This window comes from Anomalospiza imberbis, chromosome 2, assembly GCF_031753505.1.
Source record: "Anomalospiza imberbis isolate Cuckoo-Finch-1a 21T00152 chromosome 2, ASM3175350v1, whole genome shotgun sequence".
Classification (NCBI taxonomy): Eukaryota; Metazoa; Chordata; class Aves; order Passeriformes; family Viduidae; genus Anomalospiza; species Anomalospiza imberbis.
The window spans coordinates 107,685,040-107,702,762 of record NC_089682.1 but is presented as its reverse complement, the minus strand read 5'-3'; the positions used below and the strand labels follow the sequence as shown (position 1 = coordinate 107,702,762).

Sequence of the window (17,723 nt, the reverse complement as noted above, 5' to 3'; positions counted from 1 at the left end):
CTACAGGCTACACAATTATTACTATGTAAAATATGAAATTGTATGTGAATATTATGAGTTAATTAAGTAACATCATATTGCAGAAACTCATTTGGAGAATTGATATGAGCATTTGTATAATCAGTTTTAAGCAAAACTTCAAATAGCAATTGTTATCTTTTAAATTGTTATTAATTTTCCTAGATGCGTTGTTTACATATTGGAACAAGGCTACAAAATCTGAACTCATGGACTTTTTCACCATTACAGAGTAAGTTTTTGTTGTGCTTGTCATGCAACTGTATGTTTTGCTGTTCTGTGAACAACATGAGTGTAGATATACGCATGTGTAAATGCTTTTTTGGTTGTTGGTTTTTTTTTTTTTTTAAATAATATTGTCCTATCTATTTGAAGTCCTTAACTTGATGTCCACAATTGTATGTCTGTCCCAGTCCATGACAGTCTCTGGAATCAGGCTATACAGAAGGGATCTCAGGAGGTTCTTGAACAACAAGTAATGCTCAGAGTATTGCAGTGCTCATGGAGGAGGAACCAACTGTCTTGATACCCTTCTGCATTAAACTGTGTCTTGTAACATCAGCTGTTAAATAGCAAATATGTGGTTGCACAGCAAAACTGATTGAATTGCATAACTTCAGAACCATGCTCCCAGCATTCCTCATGTGTCCTCTGCTATTCCCTAAGGGAATAGGTACAGGATACGTCCACTATTCTGCTATGAGTCCATTAGTCTAAAAGACAAGAAGACCTCAGAAGGGCGAGTTGAGGTTATTTTGTGCTCACAATGACAAGTTTGGGGAAGGCAAACACCATTCTGCCGTGGCAGGTTGGAGACAGCTAAGCTACTCAAGGTCTCAGTAAAAAAATGAAGCTGAGTTGAAGAGGCAATGAGGCAGTCTTTTCTCTCATTCTCAGCTGGCATATGGAAGACAGAGCCTGAAAACTGGCTTTCATTTTGGCTTTACACTTTAAAGAAGAACTTTTAGAACATCTTTACTGGAGGAATAAGGGATGTTGTGTTGTTTTCTGTATTATTGGATTTAAATGTTTACAATGTGAAAAGAGTAAAATAAAATCAGTATTACAGCTCCACTCACACCACTTCTCTTGATTTTAAAATATGACTTCTAGTTAATTAGTCATTAGTCTTGTGCACTTAACAATAATATAGATTACTTTTTTAATGAAAATTTTTTGTTGTTAATTTGTCTTTGTCATCATCTTGTTATAAAAGCATATTCCCTTTTGAAAATAGTTCTTTCAGAAACTCTGTTGTTATCCTGGAATCGAATCTGGAGACCTTAAATAAAACCCAACAAAACAAAAAAAGACAATTTGTAACCAACTGAGTTTAGGCTAGGGTGGGGGGAAGCAAAATGTTTTGCCCTGATTTTGAACACTTACACACAATTTACAAAATCTATGTAAATAGGCAGTGTCTGGTTATCTCTTTGCTTCCCTCTTCCATGTTAGTTGCCCTGTCTTGTCCATTTGTAGGTAACTGACACATTTACCTTTTCTTGGCTTGGGCTCTGGAAGGGAATGGTCAGACTGGGAGAAATAAAGAACTTTTATGATGTAAGAGTTTGAAGTTAACAGTAATTGTTGAATAATTCCAGTGTACATAAATCTAGAAAAGGTTTTCTTAAGTGTGGCTTCTCTGACTTGTGTTCTCTGCAGAGTGTGCTTACATCAGTTCCAGTACATGGGAAAACGATACATAGCCAGGTACTGTGTGGAATTTAAATTTCACTGCCTTGTTCATTAATAATTACACTGTGTAACATATGCCTTGAACTCCGTAACAAACAAATTGTACAAGTAAAGAGTTATTGTGAAATGATGCAGAAGATTTTGAAGTAAGTAACTGGCTACCAAATTAACAAATCTGTATCTTGTATGGAAGTCTGGTATTTATTTAAGAATGATATGTGAGCCGTTTTTTAATGATGACTTCAGAAGCCCCTTAAATGCTATCTTCTTCAGCATTTTTTCCTTGAAATAATATCTTTGGGAAAGAAGTTTGATGATGTTTTGTTTATTCAGTTGGCCATAAAACCGTGTAAATTGAAATGTTTTAGAAATTTCGTACATGTAGTGGTTTTATTTGAAGGTGAGTAGTGAACATTCCAACACTGCTGTTTTTAAATTTGAAGTCCGAAGAAAATCTGTGGGAGTCAGAAACTTTTATTAATTTATTTTAATATCTTTGCAATAATTTTTTAATACAAAGTGTTTTTTAATGGAGTAAAAGATAGCAACTTCTTTAGGCCTGACACTGTGGTTGACATGGTAATAGTGTTATAATTAAACTGGTGTGGTTAAAATACTGGCCCTTTTGAACTCAGTGAAAAAGTTGTTGCTGACTTTGGATGGTAATACAGTCTAACTATAATGTTAGCCTTTTTTGGTTTTAATTTAGATAATGTGAATCTTCTTCCACAGACTTGACTATCTCCTTGGAGATTTTTCTGGGGGGAAAAAAATTGTTCACATAATGTAAAACCTCAAAAATAAATCTGGCTTTCTTAAGGTTTTGATTGTAATCTTTGTGTTCAAATGTATGTCAAACTCTGGATGTACAGGAGTCTATAATTTTCAGGCTTTTTGTAAAAGTTCTTCCAACTGCTTTGTTTGATGAGTTTGTAGAGGACACTACTACACTTCTTTTTTGTTTACTGATCACCTGGTCTCTGTGCTGCATGTTAATGTTGAAAATGTTGAGCTAATGAAAGCATCTGGTGTTGTGGATTTTCCCAGTAAATGTAACTTTCATGTCTTTCACATTGTCACTACACTGAAGTATATCACAGTCAATGCACGTACTGTTAAAATACACAAAGGACAGAGAACGAAAGGGAACAGGGAATTCTGAAATTCAAGCACTGGTTTTCATTTTTCATCAGCTCTGGTGGTGGTACACAATAGGAAGCTAGCCTGTACTGATTGCTAACACAGATCACTTTTCTGTTTTCTTCATTTGATTGCTGCAAATTTAACAAAGTCTATGGCTCTTCTCCCTTCCTGCTTGGGTAAGAAGTATATGATGCTATCTCAGTTAATTCCTGCTCTCCTGTTGCATGTGTGCTTTCTAATTTTACTCCTGTGTGTCCTAACTTTTTTGCTAATTTTTTTTGCAATCAAAATAAAGGATTCAGTTTTGGGTTCTGAATATTTTCAGAATATTTATGTTTTCAAATACTTTTTTTTTCTAAAGCTCTGAAGTAAATTTAGCACTTCAAGAGTGGCTGCTTGTGTGCTTTTGCTTTCATGCTTTGAGGTTTTGAGAAAGTTTGCTGTGATGCTTTTTTTAAAGCTACCTATTTTTGTTTTATAAAGAAAACAGTGAATAGGTTGCATTATAATTCCTTCTATAAAACTTCTTGTGCTTAACTAACAGCACTTCCTGTCTTGCTGCAGTTTGACATGTCTAACTTTTGCTTCTATCCCATTTCACCCATCTTGCAGGAACCAGGAGGGGTTAGGATCCATAGTTCATGATCGAAAATCTCAGACATTGCCTGTTTCCCGTAACAGAACAGGAATGATGCATGCCAGATTGCAGCAGCTGAGCAGCCTGGATAACTCTCTCACTTTTAACCACAGTAAGTCTCACGACATGATAACATCTGTCATCCTCAACCAGTACCACAACACCAGAGACAGGTCCCAGAGCCACACCAGTGCCTCCCAATGACTTTTCCTGTTCCAGGTCAAGCGAATAGCTGGAAGCAGTCGATGGTCTGTTCTCTGCTTTGTGATAGAACAATCACTGCTGGGTGGTGCCATAACATGGAGCATGGTTAACTACAGTCTGTCTTAAAACTGTATTTTAATATTTTCTTTTAGTAACGTATGCCTCAAACTTATGCTGCGCATAGTTACAAAATTTACTTTTTTTTTCTATTTGTTTTAATAAGCTTCAATTTTTTTCTCCTACATGGTCTTATAAATTACTAGTCTAAAATTAAATATATGTATTCTGACCATATCTCCATGTTTTGACATCCCCTAAGGAGAAATAAGTTTCTTAGCATTTCTACAAAGATTGTGAGCCCATGATTTAGTTTGTCTGGAAGTGAAAAAGCGTCCAATAATGAAGTGATTTTTCTGTTTTCAGTGTGAGAAAGATATCAAGTATTCTTGGAATTTCTGTAGACAATGGTAAGATTTAATCAGGTTGAAGTCAGCTTGTATAGACTGCTGTATTGAAAACTAAATCTGCTTGTGGCCTATCTTTTTAAACATTCTGCTTCTAAATTGCAATATACTGAATGTAAAGTATTCTAAAGCATCATTTCTCAAATTTCAGCTTCAAAAAAACAATGAAACGGTTGACTAATTCAGTAAAATACAACACTGGAATTGAAAAGAGTTGTGTGCAGTAAAACAGCTATTTGAGTTAACTGTATTTTCACTGTGTTCATTCTTTGATTTCTCAAAGCATATCTAACTGTCCCTTAAAACCTTTTAGCTCTTTTTCTGTAATATAAAGCAAAACTTAGCCTAATTGCACAAGACTTACCACATTGTCTTGTGTAAAAGTGAGAAAAAGAATGTCACAAAACCTCTCTATTCATAAATGCATTATCACATCTGTTTAAATGTAAGAAATGCAATTGCTTGCTTTTAAAATGTCAGACAAGTATACGGAAATTACTTTTTTTTCCCCTTGCAATCAGTCTGCTACTGCTGTATCATCATCATTTCTACATGATTGTTGATGCACAAAAGCAGCCTTTACACTATGCGGCTACACATTTGGTACAGTATAATACTTTGCAGACAAAGACAGGTTAAAAAGAAAAAACTCTGAGAAACAGATAATGTGTCCCTGTGCAAAGAGATTTCATGCTTTCAAAACTTGGCAATGTTTACTGATTTTTTAGGAAACAATGAGCTGAAAGATTTTTTAAAATGCATGCTTATGTAAAAAGAAACTTTCCATTCTTTTCCAACTGAAGGAAATTATGAAGGAAGGTGTCTTATTCAGATAACTTTGTCTAAACTGATATAGGTGGGTTTTTTTTCAATGGACAGTTAATAAATATCAGGATATTACACATTGTATTGACCAAGGTTTTACAAATCAAAAATATGTTGCTGTAAAAACCACATCAAGTATGAAATTGATTTTTATATCCTTGTTCTTCTTGTTGTTAACTTCCAGTTTTGTTTAGTTGTCAGTCTGCCTCTATCATGTATCCAAAGTAGCATTCAGAGCTTGAATAATCTTGCAGATATTTTGTGTGGGATACATAAAGAAAGGAAATAGTTGCTTTACTTGTTTCTAAAATCAAGATTCTTTGGCAAGATAGTTGTCTATTAGTGTAAATTATAAACTTATTTTCTCCCTTTCTAACCACCTAAGCTAGAAATAGAACTGAAATACTGTTATGTTACCTTTAATCTCTGAGAAATTTCAGTATAGTTTTGTGCTTAAAGAAAGAACATATAAATCTAAAGAAACTGGTGGTTATGGGTATACATGCATAGTTCAGCCAAGGAAGCAAGAAGGTGCAGAAAGAATTGGCCAGCTGTCATTACAAAAGAGTTTGGCATTTCTCCTTCTTCTTCTGTTCTTTTCTTGATCTCAACAAGTTTTTCATCCTTGTCATTGATTTAGTGATGCTAAGTTGTCTGTAAATCTGGCATTTAAACATGACACAGACCAAATGTTTATAAAGCAGCCCAGTCATGTTTGTCAATCTGGTGCTTCATGACCAGTTAGGGACCATGTTAGGGAACATAAGTGACACATTATTATCAGTGCTGAGCCAGGATACGTTTTTAAAATTATTAAAATTCACTATGGAGCTAGAAGTGATAGAATGTTTTTATTAAATATGGAGATATTGCATTGTATTGCTACAAGAGCAGAATTCATTACTTGGATGGTAAACTGCATATAACTACAGGATTGTATTCCTTCAACTCTTTCTATTTTGTATTTTTATCCTGGTTGACTTGTGATTAACTTTGAGACCATTGTAACATCACTAAATTGCCAAAACTACATATTTTCAGCTGTAACTTCATCCTACTGCAGTACTTACCAATATATGTGTGTATATAGATATAACTGTGTAGCTTTATATATATATACATATATATATATATATATACATGTGTCTACATGCACATATATATGAAATATCACATAGTTTTTAACTGCTGTTCAATGCTTCTATTGTTGAAATTCTTACTTAATATATTTTATAGTCCTTTGCAAATTATGGTAGAATAATTGTCTGACTATATTTGAAACTATTTAAATGCATATGAATTATTTTCCTGTATTGAATACTAACTTCTATCAGGCTTTTTACTTGTTAATCTTTTCCTAGTTCAGCAAGTCTTTTGGAAATAAGAAACATTTAAATGAGTGTATCCAGCACTTACACTTCATTTGGAATTTCTGTAGGCTATGGCCATTCAGATGCAGATGTCCTTCACCAGTCTTTACTTGAAGCAAATATTGCCACCGAAGTTTGCATTACAATTCTGGACACTCTGTCATTATTCACAATGGCTTTTAAGGTTTGTTCATGACTTGGTGTTAACTTTTCCCTTAAGTATCTTTGAGAATAAATACTTTTTAAAACTATTTTTTAAATTACAGTTTTATAGTCTAGTTAAATAGGATTGCTATTTTTAGGTTCTCTAGCATTGTATGTTATTGTTTTCATGTAAAACTGATAATATCTCGCAGCAAAATGCTTTGGCTTCAGTTTCACATCATACACCAGCAGTAATCTGTGGGAAAAGCTCCTTCCTCAGTCTAATTTAAAAATTGTTCGAGGAGCTTTAGTGTCTACCTAATATTAGTGGTAAAAGTGGCTTTAAAAAGGCCACATGAGGTGAAAGATCTATGGCAAAGCCATAATTGGACACTCAGACTTTCATATTGAACTTGGCTGCTTATTATAGTAATGCACTCCTTAATAGTGATTTGTGTGTTCCTATTCTGTAAATTTTTTTCCATTTGTCCACTAATAAGACTTCTTTTAGTTGTATCAGTTGCTGTAGCTCTCCTGTGGAATCTTTATATAGCACACCCACTTACTTACCCCTCTTGGCTGTTTTTTTAAGGTTTTCCAGACTTTAAAATCGAAACCATAAAAAGGAGAGATGATAACTCTAGCTTGTTTCTCCTCTAATTGGGGCAGTGTATCCAGATTTTTGCTTGAAGATTCAAATTTAGTGTCTTATCTTTAATCTAGTTATGAAAACATGAGCTTATTTACAATGAGATTCATTTCCCTGGTAATTTTACTTCATAGAGTTTAGAGCCAGTTCAATCCATGGACCTGGTGACAGAACTGAAAATTAAGATACCTTGCTATAAAGATTTAAAGAGGAATGAACACTAATTATCCTGTAATTATCAACCCATCATGCTTGAAATGACAATCTTTCAAGGTTATCTGTGTGTTGCATATTGAAAAGGTAGGCAAGGGTATGCCAGAATAGTCTCAAAGATCCAAACAAAACAGGTAGGACAATCAGGAGCTTTATGTAATCAACTGCACTAAAATACATAAAATCAGAGTCATATGATGGTTTGGGTAGTAAGAGACTTTCAGAGATCATCTAGTTCAACCTTTCTGCATGGGCAGAGACAGCTTCTACGAGGCCAGGTTGCTCAAAGCCCCATCCAGCTTGGCCTTGAAAAAACCTTCCAAGGAATTGGGCATCCTCTACTTCCTAGGGCAACTTGTCCCATTGCCTCAGCACCCTCACTGTAGAAAAAGTTCTTCTTATATCCAGTCTGAACCCACCCTCTTCCACTCCTTTGGAGGCCTGTATATAAGCAGTAATGACAAGGAAGAGTCGAGTGCACCAAGGTGAGTTGCAGAAGGGGCAGGACCTTGTAGAATCACATTGTAGTAGGAGATACTGCTATGAGAAAATTCCCCTGTCTGAGCTACTAAAGCCAGTGGAAGCAAAGTCTGTTAATACTTTGAGTGTGCCCCTCAAAAAGCTATTAATAGTAATGGATTTAATTAACAGCTGATAAAAACAATTGTGTTCTATGAGTCTATTCAGAAGGCAACACTTCCTTTATAAACAAAATTAATGAAGTGCTAGAAATACCTAGTTAGAATTCATGTTATGTGTGTTTTATTGTACATCTTGGTAATGCCATAGAGGTTATATTTTTTGAATGTCCTGCTTTTGATGATCTGTATGTGTTCTTAGAGTAGTATAAATGTATTGCTGTACAAAACTCCTAAATTCTTGCTATCGTTTTAAAGAATCAGCTACTGACTGATCACGGACATAATCCACTGATGAAGAAAGTATTTGATGTATACCTCTGCTTCCTCCAAAAGAATCAGTCTGAAACAGCATTGAAAAATGTGTTCAGTGCTCTAAGGGCACTTATTTACAAGGTAAGAAGTTTTTAAAAATTCATCTTCAAGTACATGTCCAGTTCTTTACTTAACAATATACTATGTAAAAATTTAATAACTAACATCCCAAAATAAAATTGGTGAATAAGGACTGATCTGATCTCAACAGTGTGGAATGCTTGTCCTTTGATTTCCTGTAAAAATTGTTTTGTGTCATGAACTACTCTAACTCTTGTTCTTTCCACAGTTTGAGGATATGAATATATTTGGTTTTTTCTTTACATGCTTATTTTATCAAGATCTGACTCTAGTTTTACTGAGCAAATACTTTGTTTTCTTCTTTTTTCTCAGTTTCCTTCTACATTTTATGAAGGTAGAGCTGATATGTGTTCTGCACTGTGCTATGAAATTCTGAAGTACTGTAATTCCAAGCTGAGTTCAATTCGTAATGAAGCTTCACAGTTACTGTACTTTTTGATGAGAAATAATTTTGACTACACGGGGAAGAAGTCTTTTGTTCGAACACATCTGCAAGTTAGTATATTTTCTTCTTTTTTTTTTTTTTTTAATATTGTAGATCCACAGTTGCATACCAGTGTGCAAAGCCGTGTCAGATAGACTTAAATAATTTATTTGGGGTTCAGACAAAGTGGTACTAAGAGTAAGAAGATGGACATAAAATTATATTCAGTACAAGGAAATACTTAGAAACAGTTGGATGACCCAGTGTTTTGTAGGAAATAAATTTTATTTGTCAGTGCAAACGTTCTCTTTTGTAAATGTTATTTTGTTTGTTAAATGCTGTATCCTGTTGCATCTGAAGAAGGAAAAGAATGCACCAACAAGCACATAGAAGTCTAAAATAAAACAAATAATTTGAAAACTGTGTGTCTTGACAAAGGTGGGAACATTAGTTTGCCAGTTTAATGATCGCTAGCTAGTTCACCTAGCAGTCAGTCATGTGTCTTGAATTTACACAAGCCTGTTTTATCTTGCCTATGTTATTGTACAGGTAATTGGAAAAGAACCCCCAAACATTATTTTATTTAGGAGAATGATTTTTCAATTAAAAAGAACAAAACTTCTTTTGTAATTGCCTCGTAGATACATCTCAAGGGTGTTTAATGAATATGCACTAACAAGATATTTGTTTCTGTCAAGGTTATTATTTCAGTAAGCCAGTTAATTGCTGATGTGGTTGGAATTGGAGGAACTAGATTTCAGCAGTCTCTTTCTATCATCAACAATTGTGCCAATAACGACAGAATTATTAAGGTCTGTTTTTATTCCTATTTCCATACTGTAGAAGGATGCTTGAAGACTCTTTCACAGCATCTTTTCCAGTTATGCTTTATCACTTTGTTGTGCAATGACTAGGAAAACACAGTAGTTAACCTGACTTTTCCATGTTTTAGCACACTACATTCCCTTCTGACGTTAAGGATTTAACCAAACGGATTCGTACAGTACTGATGGCTACGGCTCAGATGAAGGAACATGAGAATGATCCAGAAATGCTCGTAGACCTCCAGTACAGCTTGGCAAAGTCTTATGCAAGTACTCCTGAACTGAGGAAGACATGGTTAGACAGCATGGCAAGGATCCATGTTAAAAATGGAGACCTTTCAGAGGTAAGAGAAAAAAAATCAAATTAGTTTTAGCTCTGGTATGAGCTTAAGCTTATCTTTATAGAGAGGGAATGTACTATATGCAGTTGTTAGCATGTAACATAAGTGTTTTTAACAATTTTTGAGTTGTTGCTGGATTGGTTTCAATAGCTGATAAGTTTTTGTCCTACCCAAGTACATCTGTAAGTAATTTCTGGTTACTAATGTAAGGAACATGTTTAACTGCTGTACTGACACACTACTAAGAATGGAATGCACAACACAAGCCATGGAAGAGAGGCCTTTTGCTTAAAAATATCTTTGTTATTACTTGCTTAAACACTTAAAGCCACTCCTTGAATACTCTTCCAGTTGCCTTTACTTGAAGAATTAGCTTGATTTTATTCCAAATTGCTTACTAAAAGAACGACTAATGTTCTTAAAACTGACAAATAATTTCTTGTGCTGTTTGAAAAAAAGGAAAGCTTTCTGTTTTTACTGTGCTCTTAAAGTATTCAGTTCTAGCAAAAAGCAGAATTGGGGATTGTTATATGTCTTAATGAGACACTAACATTTTAACTGGATACAGATTAATTTTGTCTCTTTCTGGAAGGTTTTTCCATCTGAAAGTAAATTGCTTTGTATGAAATCATTGCATTTTATTAATATCTGTTAAAATAAGCATCATGTAAGCAAGTAAAGATCTCCAAGAAATAGAAGGTGCTATCTTCCAAACTCAGTTCTTACTACTAGAATTCTCTTCTTCTACATGGTAGCAACACAGAAGGCATACACATTACTTTGTTATTAGCTTGTCTCTTCAACTGAACAGCTTCACCTATCTGAGAAGACAAGGTCTTTTAGTCCTTTTCAGTTATGTTTTTCATTTTTTTGTTAAAATCTTAAAATCTTTGACTGTGCAACTAGATGAAGATGTCTGCAAATCATCAAGTTCAACTCAATACAAAGTTTGATTTAGAATTTCTGGCAGATTCTTTCCTTTTTCCTTTACCTCCATTGTTTGAGGTTGTGCAACCTCCATATTTGAGCTGTTCAACTGATAGTTACTTTGCTGAATGCCTAAGCCTTTTTAATAAAACAGTAATGTGAAATATTTTTCTTTTTTTGGAGAAAAGTCATCACTGTCAAATCCATTTTAAAAATCTCAGATATTTGAAAATTATTCTGTCCCTCTTTTTTTTTTTTTTCTGTTTTCCAAACTGCACTGATCAAATTCCTTCAATTTCCATTCATAGATTAGATCTCTCTTGCTGCTCTCAAATGGCCTGTCACCAATTTGTTCTGCAATTTTCTTGGTCTGAAGCCAAAAAGCAGACAAAACAGGTTAGCAGAAAGGCTACCAAATGTCGAATAGAATCATTAATAGCTTAACACTTAAAATACCTCCCCCCTGAAAAGAGTTTCACTTGTTTTTATTCCAGCGTGATGTTCCTACCTTGTGATTTGTGACCTGGGGTCGCTCTTAGATTGTGAACTGCTGTCCATGCCACTCAGTGCTCTGGTTAAGGAGTGCCCTTGCAGAATTACTGCTTTACATAAATGAGGTGGAGAATTCTTGCCACAGAATATCTCCTGCAGAGCAGCAAAAAGGAAAACTGAAGAAATTGTCTCGTACTGTTGCTCTCCTTATATATCTTGTTTTTAACAGTCCTGTTTTAATTGTGTTTTGAAAGATTGTTACTTGTTTCTGTTTTAGGCAGCAATGTGCTATGTCCATGTAGCAGCACTGGTTGCAGAATATCTCACACGAAAAGGTATGATTTCAAAACCTTATTTTAATGTATTTAAATATATTTTTTATTGGAGTTTGGGAAAATCAGTCGTTTCCTTGAGAAAGTTGTATGTATTTCAGTGTTCACTAGGGAAAAAAATCTGACATAACCAGGTAGCAAAGTCACATACTTAAGAGTAAACTTGCATATCTAAGGGGCAGCATTTCAGGTGAAGGCAAAGTAAAATTTTTGAAAAGTAAAAATTTTAATTTTACACCAGAGCTGCTAATAGCTCAAATCAGATCCTTTCTAAAGCAAAGTTATCTGGGAATATTCTTGTTTCTACAAGTAGTCACTCTCTCACTGCCTCTAGGGAAACCTGGCATTGCCAGAAGAGTCAAAATAAATTTGTACAAATTTTCAGATGTTCAATCAATGATAATAGTGCTCAGGCTGTTTCACCTTGTGGTGTTTTCTGTGCCAGCAGCTGTTTGTAAAAGTGGACTCTGATGACACTTGAGATAGGGTAGAAAACTTCCTTTCATCTATAGGATCAGCAGAGTTCTGAGTCAGGGATTTGAGATACAACTTAAATTAACAAAAAGAGCTCTCTTGAAGAACATTTCAGGAATCTGTTGAAACTGATTATGATGTTGAGATAGTGTTTTGGATTTGTGAGTAAATTCATGTTTGCATCTTTTTAGCTTTGCCTTTGCATGACAGTTCAAAATGAAGTAAAATCATGACTCTAAAAGATGACTTGTCTCTGTTCTTGTTGTGCTTCTCACCAAGTGCTTGTGTAGTGTATAGGCTCTTTCCTTTGCCCAGTGATTTCAGAACCTTCTCTGAGACCAAATCTGAAATGAGCTTCTAAGACAAATTACTGTGTTCATTTGGAAGCCTGATGATACCTGACAATTAGTGATAGTCTCTATTTATTTGTGAGTCCTTTGGGTGTTCTATTTTTGTATACTATCATATAAAATTAATTTCCTCTCAGTAATACAGAGGGTCAAACTTCTACCTTTGGTACTTCTAAGAACAGAAAAGTCCCTTGCATTTGAGGCAATCATTCAATAAAACTTCTGATGGTCAGAACTCCTAACTGAGCAGAAAGAATCTTCGTAGGAATGAGTTGTAAAATAAATATGTGCAAATCCTTAAGCTTCCATAATATTTACTGATTGCCCTTGAGGTTTTAATTTATACAGAAAATCCTGTTTTCTTAATTCAGCAGTCTGATGTAATCAAAAAAGATCTAAATAGCATGAGTAAAAGGCATTGGTTTCATGTTGGAACATTCTATACTCCATTTTTGATAAGTATTTTTTTTTTCAGTAAAGGAAGTTAGATTGGTATTTTGTTCATTTTTTTCCCCTGGTTTTCTATGTTTGAATATTCTGGTTTGCCACTCCTTGATCATTTTTTATTGTTAATGTCATTCCTATTGTTCAGACTGGAAAAAATTATGTGCCAGGTCCTGCCCCTGTACTCAGGTCCAGCATGACTTCATGGCAGTTTTTAATTAAATACAGTAAAAGTTACCTTGAGTACCTTAGACTTAGGGTGGAGTAGATTAGTCACACATTTAAGATAAAGTAAGAAGATTCAGACACTACTTAGTTGGGTAGGTAAGGGTCCACATATTAACATTTCTGGGTTTTTAAAATCCATTTGTTACATTCTCAGTAATGTAAGGTCTTCTATTTTAATCATGCAGTGGGAGGCTGATCTATTTATTTATTTGGTGATAGGTATATTTAAACATGGCTTCTGCTTTATCCAGAATCACAAAATGGCCTAGTGTTATCCTGCTGGAGAAAATTAAATTTTTCTATATTTCTTTTTCAATGACAGGGATGTTTAGGCAAGGCTGTACTGCTTTCAGAGTAATCACACCAAATATAGATGAAGAGGCTTCAATGATGGAGGATGTTGGAATGCAAGATGTTCACTTCAATGAAGTACGTAAACATAAAAATGTTAAAATTTACATACATGGAAGGGCTGGGGTTTTTTGCAAATTTTATGTTTCAGTCTGGAGAATTACTGATATAAGGGATACAATATTTTTTTTTCCTGATCTGCTACTCATACCCTAAAGCTGAAATAAAAAAATTGTGAGGTGTCCCAGATTTTGAGAATTAACTGTATACATGTATTTTAAATTATAGTGCTAGCACTTCAACTCAACACCACTTTTGGAATAAAAGCAATATTCTAGTTGATAGGATGAACACTAATGTGGGTTACTTATTAGAGTCAGCAAAATCTGTTGTTTTGTAAAACTGACTTGGATTTAGAGTAATACTCCACCAAAAATCATGAAAATGTGTTCACTGGTTTTTTGCTGTTTAGAGTTTCCCTAAGCAAATATGCCATAACAATGAAAGCAGTTTTACTGACACCAGACTCAGACTCATGTCCATGTGTTTTTTTCTGGCTTAAGCTTCACTCCTTGTGTCTTTGCTGATCCATCTGTGCAGGCTCTAAAGTAAATTTTAGTAGTAAGCAGTCTATATGAAAATGTTAATAATCTTGCTTATGAAAAGCTGTCTGCACTATGTCTTTGCTGGTGTAGTTGTGGAAGAGAGGAACAGAGCACAATTTGCAGCAGTCTTGTTGGAAAACCCTCTGGTTTGTAAGCGTAACTGTGCAACAAAAATATTTTTCTTTTGTGTTTTAATTAGTGTATTGTAAAGCTGCATGACAATATTACTTGACTGTGCAAATTGTTTTGTGTTTTGTATTTTTTTTTCCAGTTTTTGTGCTGTCTTTTTAAAATCATTGATTCTTCTGATCCAGCATGAAATGTAGCATGTTATTCAAAGCAATATGCAAGCTGCTCTAAGTTATTGCAGATCAGGAATTCTAGTGACTACTGCTGATGGAAAGTTTTGTTGGAAATTTCTGTCACTGTTTTCCTGCCAGACCATTTGTCAGAGTTAAATTATTATGCATTTTTAAAAAAAAATTGGAATGTCTTTTTTCTTTTTCTCATTAGTCACTCCCTGCAAAAAGAATATACTGATTTTTCTGGATCATTGAACCCTACACAAATTTATTTCCATCTCTCAGTATTTCCGTGGAACGGAAGTAAGCCAAGAGTGAAATTATAAGCCTGTACAGCTTGCAGAAAGATCAAACCAAGCCAAATTTCATTTTTTCCCTGCATGCAACCCTTTCAAAACTTAACCATGGAGTACACTAACTGATGAAATACTGAAAAAAGTTACTATTTTTCAGATAACTTTCAGAAGTTATGTGAAACATGGGAAAAGTAATAATGAGGGAGAAATAATAATAGTAATAATAACAAGAGTAACAATAGGGAAGAATTGTTTGGCTTTAGCAGACTAAAAATCATTTCAGAAGTGCTTCAGAACAGGTAGCCCTGTTCCTTCAGGAACAGGAACTTATTCATAAATGGAGTGTTTCCTCAGTGTGTTCATAAGTAAGCAGAACTGTATTGTCTGAGAAAAAAATGAGATGAATTGAGTACAGAAGTCAAAAAGCAGAAACATCTTTCAAGCTATACTTTAGTACTACTTTGCAAAATGATGCTCTGATGAGAATTCTTCTTATACATGGTAACAAGCCATGTGGAATTTCTTCCCTTAAAACTTGAGATTTCCCTTTTTGCTAGTTAGAGTTAAATTTCCAAAGGAGCACTTGCAAGTATTGGAGGATCAGAGAGAATCCCTGCATGTATTTAAAAGGGTCAAAATAGCTTTCATATTCTCCAGTTTATAAAATCTCTTCCTAATTAAGTGAAATTTTTCTTAAGACTTATATAGTTCCTCATTTTTAAAAAATTGAAATTTTGGGATGCTCAATTTAGTTCTCATTTTACAAGAATTCTGTCTGAGGCCAGGGTTACCTAAGCTAGCCAGATGAAAAATCCAAAATTTAGTTTGGGATTTTGCTTTTGAACAAGGCTGCTGTGTCCATTGCATCAAAACACTTGTTTGCCTGTGACATTCCATGAGAAGCAATGTCCTGAGTTGCAGATGGGTAAATGAAAGAGCCTCGCAGGAACACAGTGTCCTCTCAAGGCGGTACAAAGACAAATTCAAAGCCTTGCACCTTAAAAAAAAAAAAAAATCAGAAAAAGCTCAGTACGGGCTAAGCAGCAGCTCTGCAGAAAGACCTGGAAGTTCTAGTGGACTGCCTGTTGAATGGGAATCATCAGCGTGGCTTTGTGGAAACAAAAGCCAATGCAGGTTGTGTTGTGTTGGAGAGGATTGACTCAAGAAGCAGAGCGAAGTGAGTTTTTTCCCTTTTATGCTGGCATTTGTGGAGCCCCATCTCTAACCTTGTGTCCAGCACTGACCTCCAAAAGTCAAGAGAGGTATCAACAAACTGGAAAAAGTCCAGCTCCTAAAGTGGTTAGTCGAAGAATCAGACTTCGAGGAGAGCAAGAGGCTGTTCTCACAGGTGTCAAGGGAAACATTGCATATATGGAAAAGAACTTTTCCCATGAGAATGGATAAGTATTGAGACATGTGGCTCTAAATTGGTGTGTTGTTTTGCTCCTTCCTATCAGCTCTGCCGCTTGAAGCTTGTGCTCTTCATGTTCTTTTCCTTTTGTAAACAAAATTTTACTTTGCTACATCTGGATGCCCTCTGGTGTCTGAATTAAGACTTGTGTCATAAACCAGTGTTGGTGGACAGCCCTTGTGGTGCAGCAGTGACACTGGTCTGTCACTTGTCACCACTTGGCTGCTGAGAAAGGAGGTACTGGCGAGTCTGCAAGCCCCATAAAGGAAAGGAGGAAATGTTTTAAGGTCTGTTGCAGCACGTGGATAAGGGTACCACTTTTTAGTCTGTGCTCACAGTGTTAAAAATTGATTTTCTTAGTGATGTGTTTAAGCTGACTTAGTCCTCTACCAAAGGGAAGAAGGAGTTGGAATAGAGTAACTTCTAAGCATCAAAGGAGTTTTTTCCAGCTTCTAGCTTCACCACTGTGATGCAAGAGTGATAGAAGAATGTCCAAAGAAGTTTCAAGAATATCTAAAAGAAACATGCTGTTTGTAAATACAAGGAGTATGTGTGTACACGCAGACCATTCTGTCTTGTTTTGTTTCCTTTTGGCAATTGTTGATTGCCACAATAACTTAAATTACAAAGTCTACGTAATTCTGCTTTGAGACAAGATTTCCGTTTTCACTGGGAAGAATTTCGGTATAATTATTTGTTGTGCTTTTGATGAGTACTGAATTGTTTTACACTTTCAAATGTGTATCCAAATCTAGGATGTGCTGATGGAATTGTTGGAGCAGTGTGCTGATGGACTCTGGAAGGCAGAACGCTATGAACTCATTGCTGACATATATAAACTTATAATTCCCATTTATGAAAAACGGAGAGATTTTGAGGTACTTAATTCATCAAAAGTAAATTTGAGAAAGAAAAAAATCCTGAATTTTCAAGTGTAACTGCATGACACATTGGACATCACATAATAAGAATGTTAAAATTGTAACTGAAGTTTGAATGTGTTGAAATGTTTGTTTTAATTTTAAATAATTGCATTTTTTGTTTTAATATAAATAATTAAAAATGAGTCTTACATATTGTCGTCCTGACGCAACTGCTAAACCTAATACTACCATTCAATAAAAGAATGTTTTCAGTTGTTACTGGCTGCAAGGACATAATTTGTTATTTTAAGATAGGAAAGTTGTGCTTTGTTCTTCTCCTTCATTATTGTTTTCTTTTACTTTTAGAGGCTTGCTCACTTATATGACACCCTTCATCGAGCATACAGTAAAGTTACAGAAGTTATGCATACAGGCAAGAGGCTGCTGGGAACTTATTTCAGGGTAGCATTCTTTGGACAAGTAAGTGTTACTTTCACTGGTGTGCTCTATGCAGTAAGAAAGACCTGAATTTATTTTACAAGGTTTACTCTTTCATCATCTGTATTGATGCTGGGACATCAAAAGCACACAGAATGTGTTCTCTATGAAATAAAGAAACACCATCAGTAATTTATTTTTAAAACATCTATCAATTCCAGAAAA

The 17,723-nt window shown here is 34.8% G+C and overlaps 1 protein-coding gene across 14 annotated transcripts in view; it reads left to right on the top strand.

The window, feature by feature from the left end:
- DOCK9 (dedicator of cytokinesis 9) overlaps window positions 1–17,723 on the top strand; it is a 112,902-nt gene that overhangs the window by 86,527 nt on the left and 8,652 nt on the right. For 3 of the 14 annotated variants that reach the window (XM_068182492.1, XM_068182484.1, XM_068182493.1), the window contains exons 36-47: window positions 184–250; window positions 1,681–1,728; window positions 3,538–3,605; window positions 6,425–6,540; window positions 8,259–8,396; window positions 8,709–8,891; window positions 9,519–9,632; window positions 9,773–9,988; window positions 11,682–11,739; window positions 13,555–13,661; window positions 16,953–17,075; window positions 17,427–17,546. In XM_068182492.1, coding sequence (XP_068038593.1) covers window positions 184–250; window positions 1,681–1,728; window positions 3,538–3,605; window positions 6,425–6,540; window positions 8,259–8,396; window positions 8,709–8,891; window positions 9,519–9,632; window positions 9,773–9,988; window positions 11,682–11,739; window positions 13,555–13,661; window positions 16,953–17,075; window positions 17,427–17,546 — 1,358 coding nt within the window. Of the gene's footprint in view, window positions 1–183; window positions 251–1,680; window positions 1,729–3,468; window positions 3,606–4,120; window positions 4,165–6,424; window positions 6,541–8,258; window positions 8,397–8,708; window positions 8,892–9,518; window positions 9,633–9,772; window positions 9,989–11,681; window positions 11,740–13,554; window positions 13,662–16,952; window positions 17,076–17,426; window positions 17,547–17,723 lie in introns of all 14 variants that reach the window. The other 11 variants (XM_068182489.1, XM_068182481.1, XM_068182485.1 and 8 more) reach the window with 4 other exon arrangements.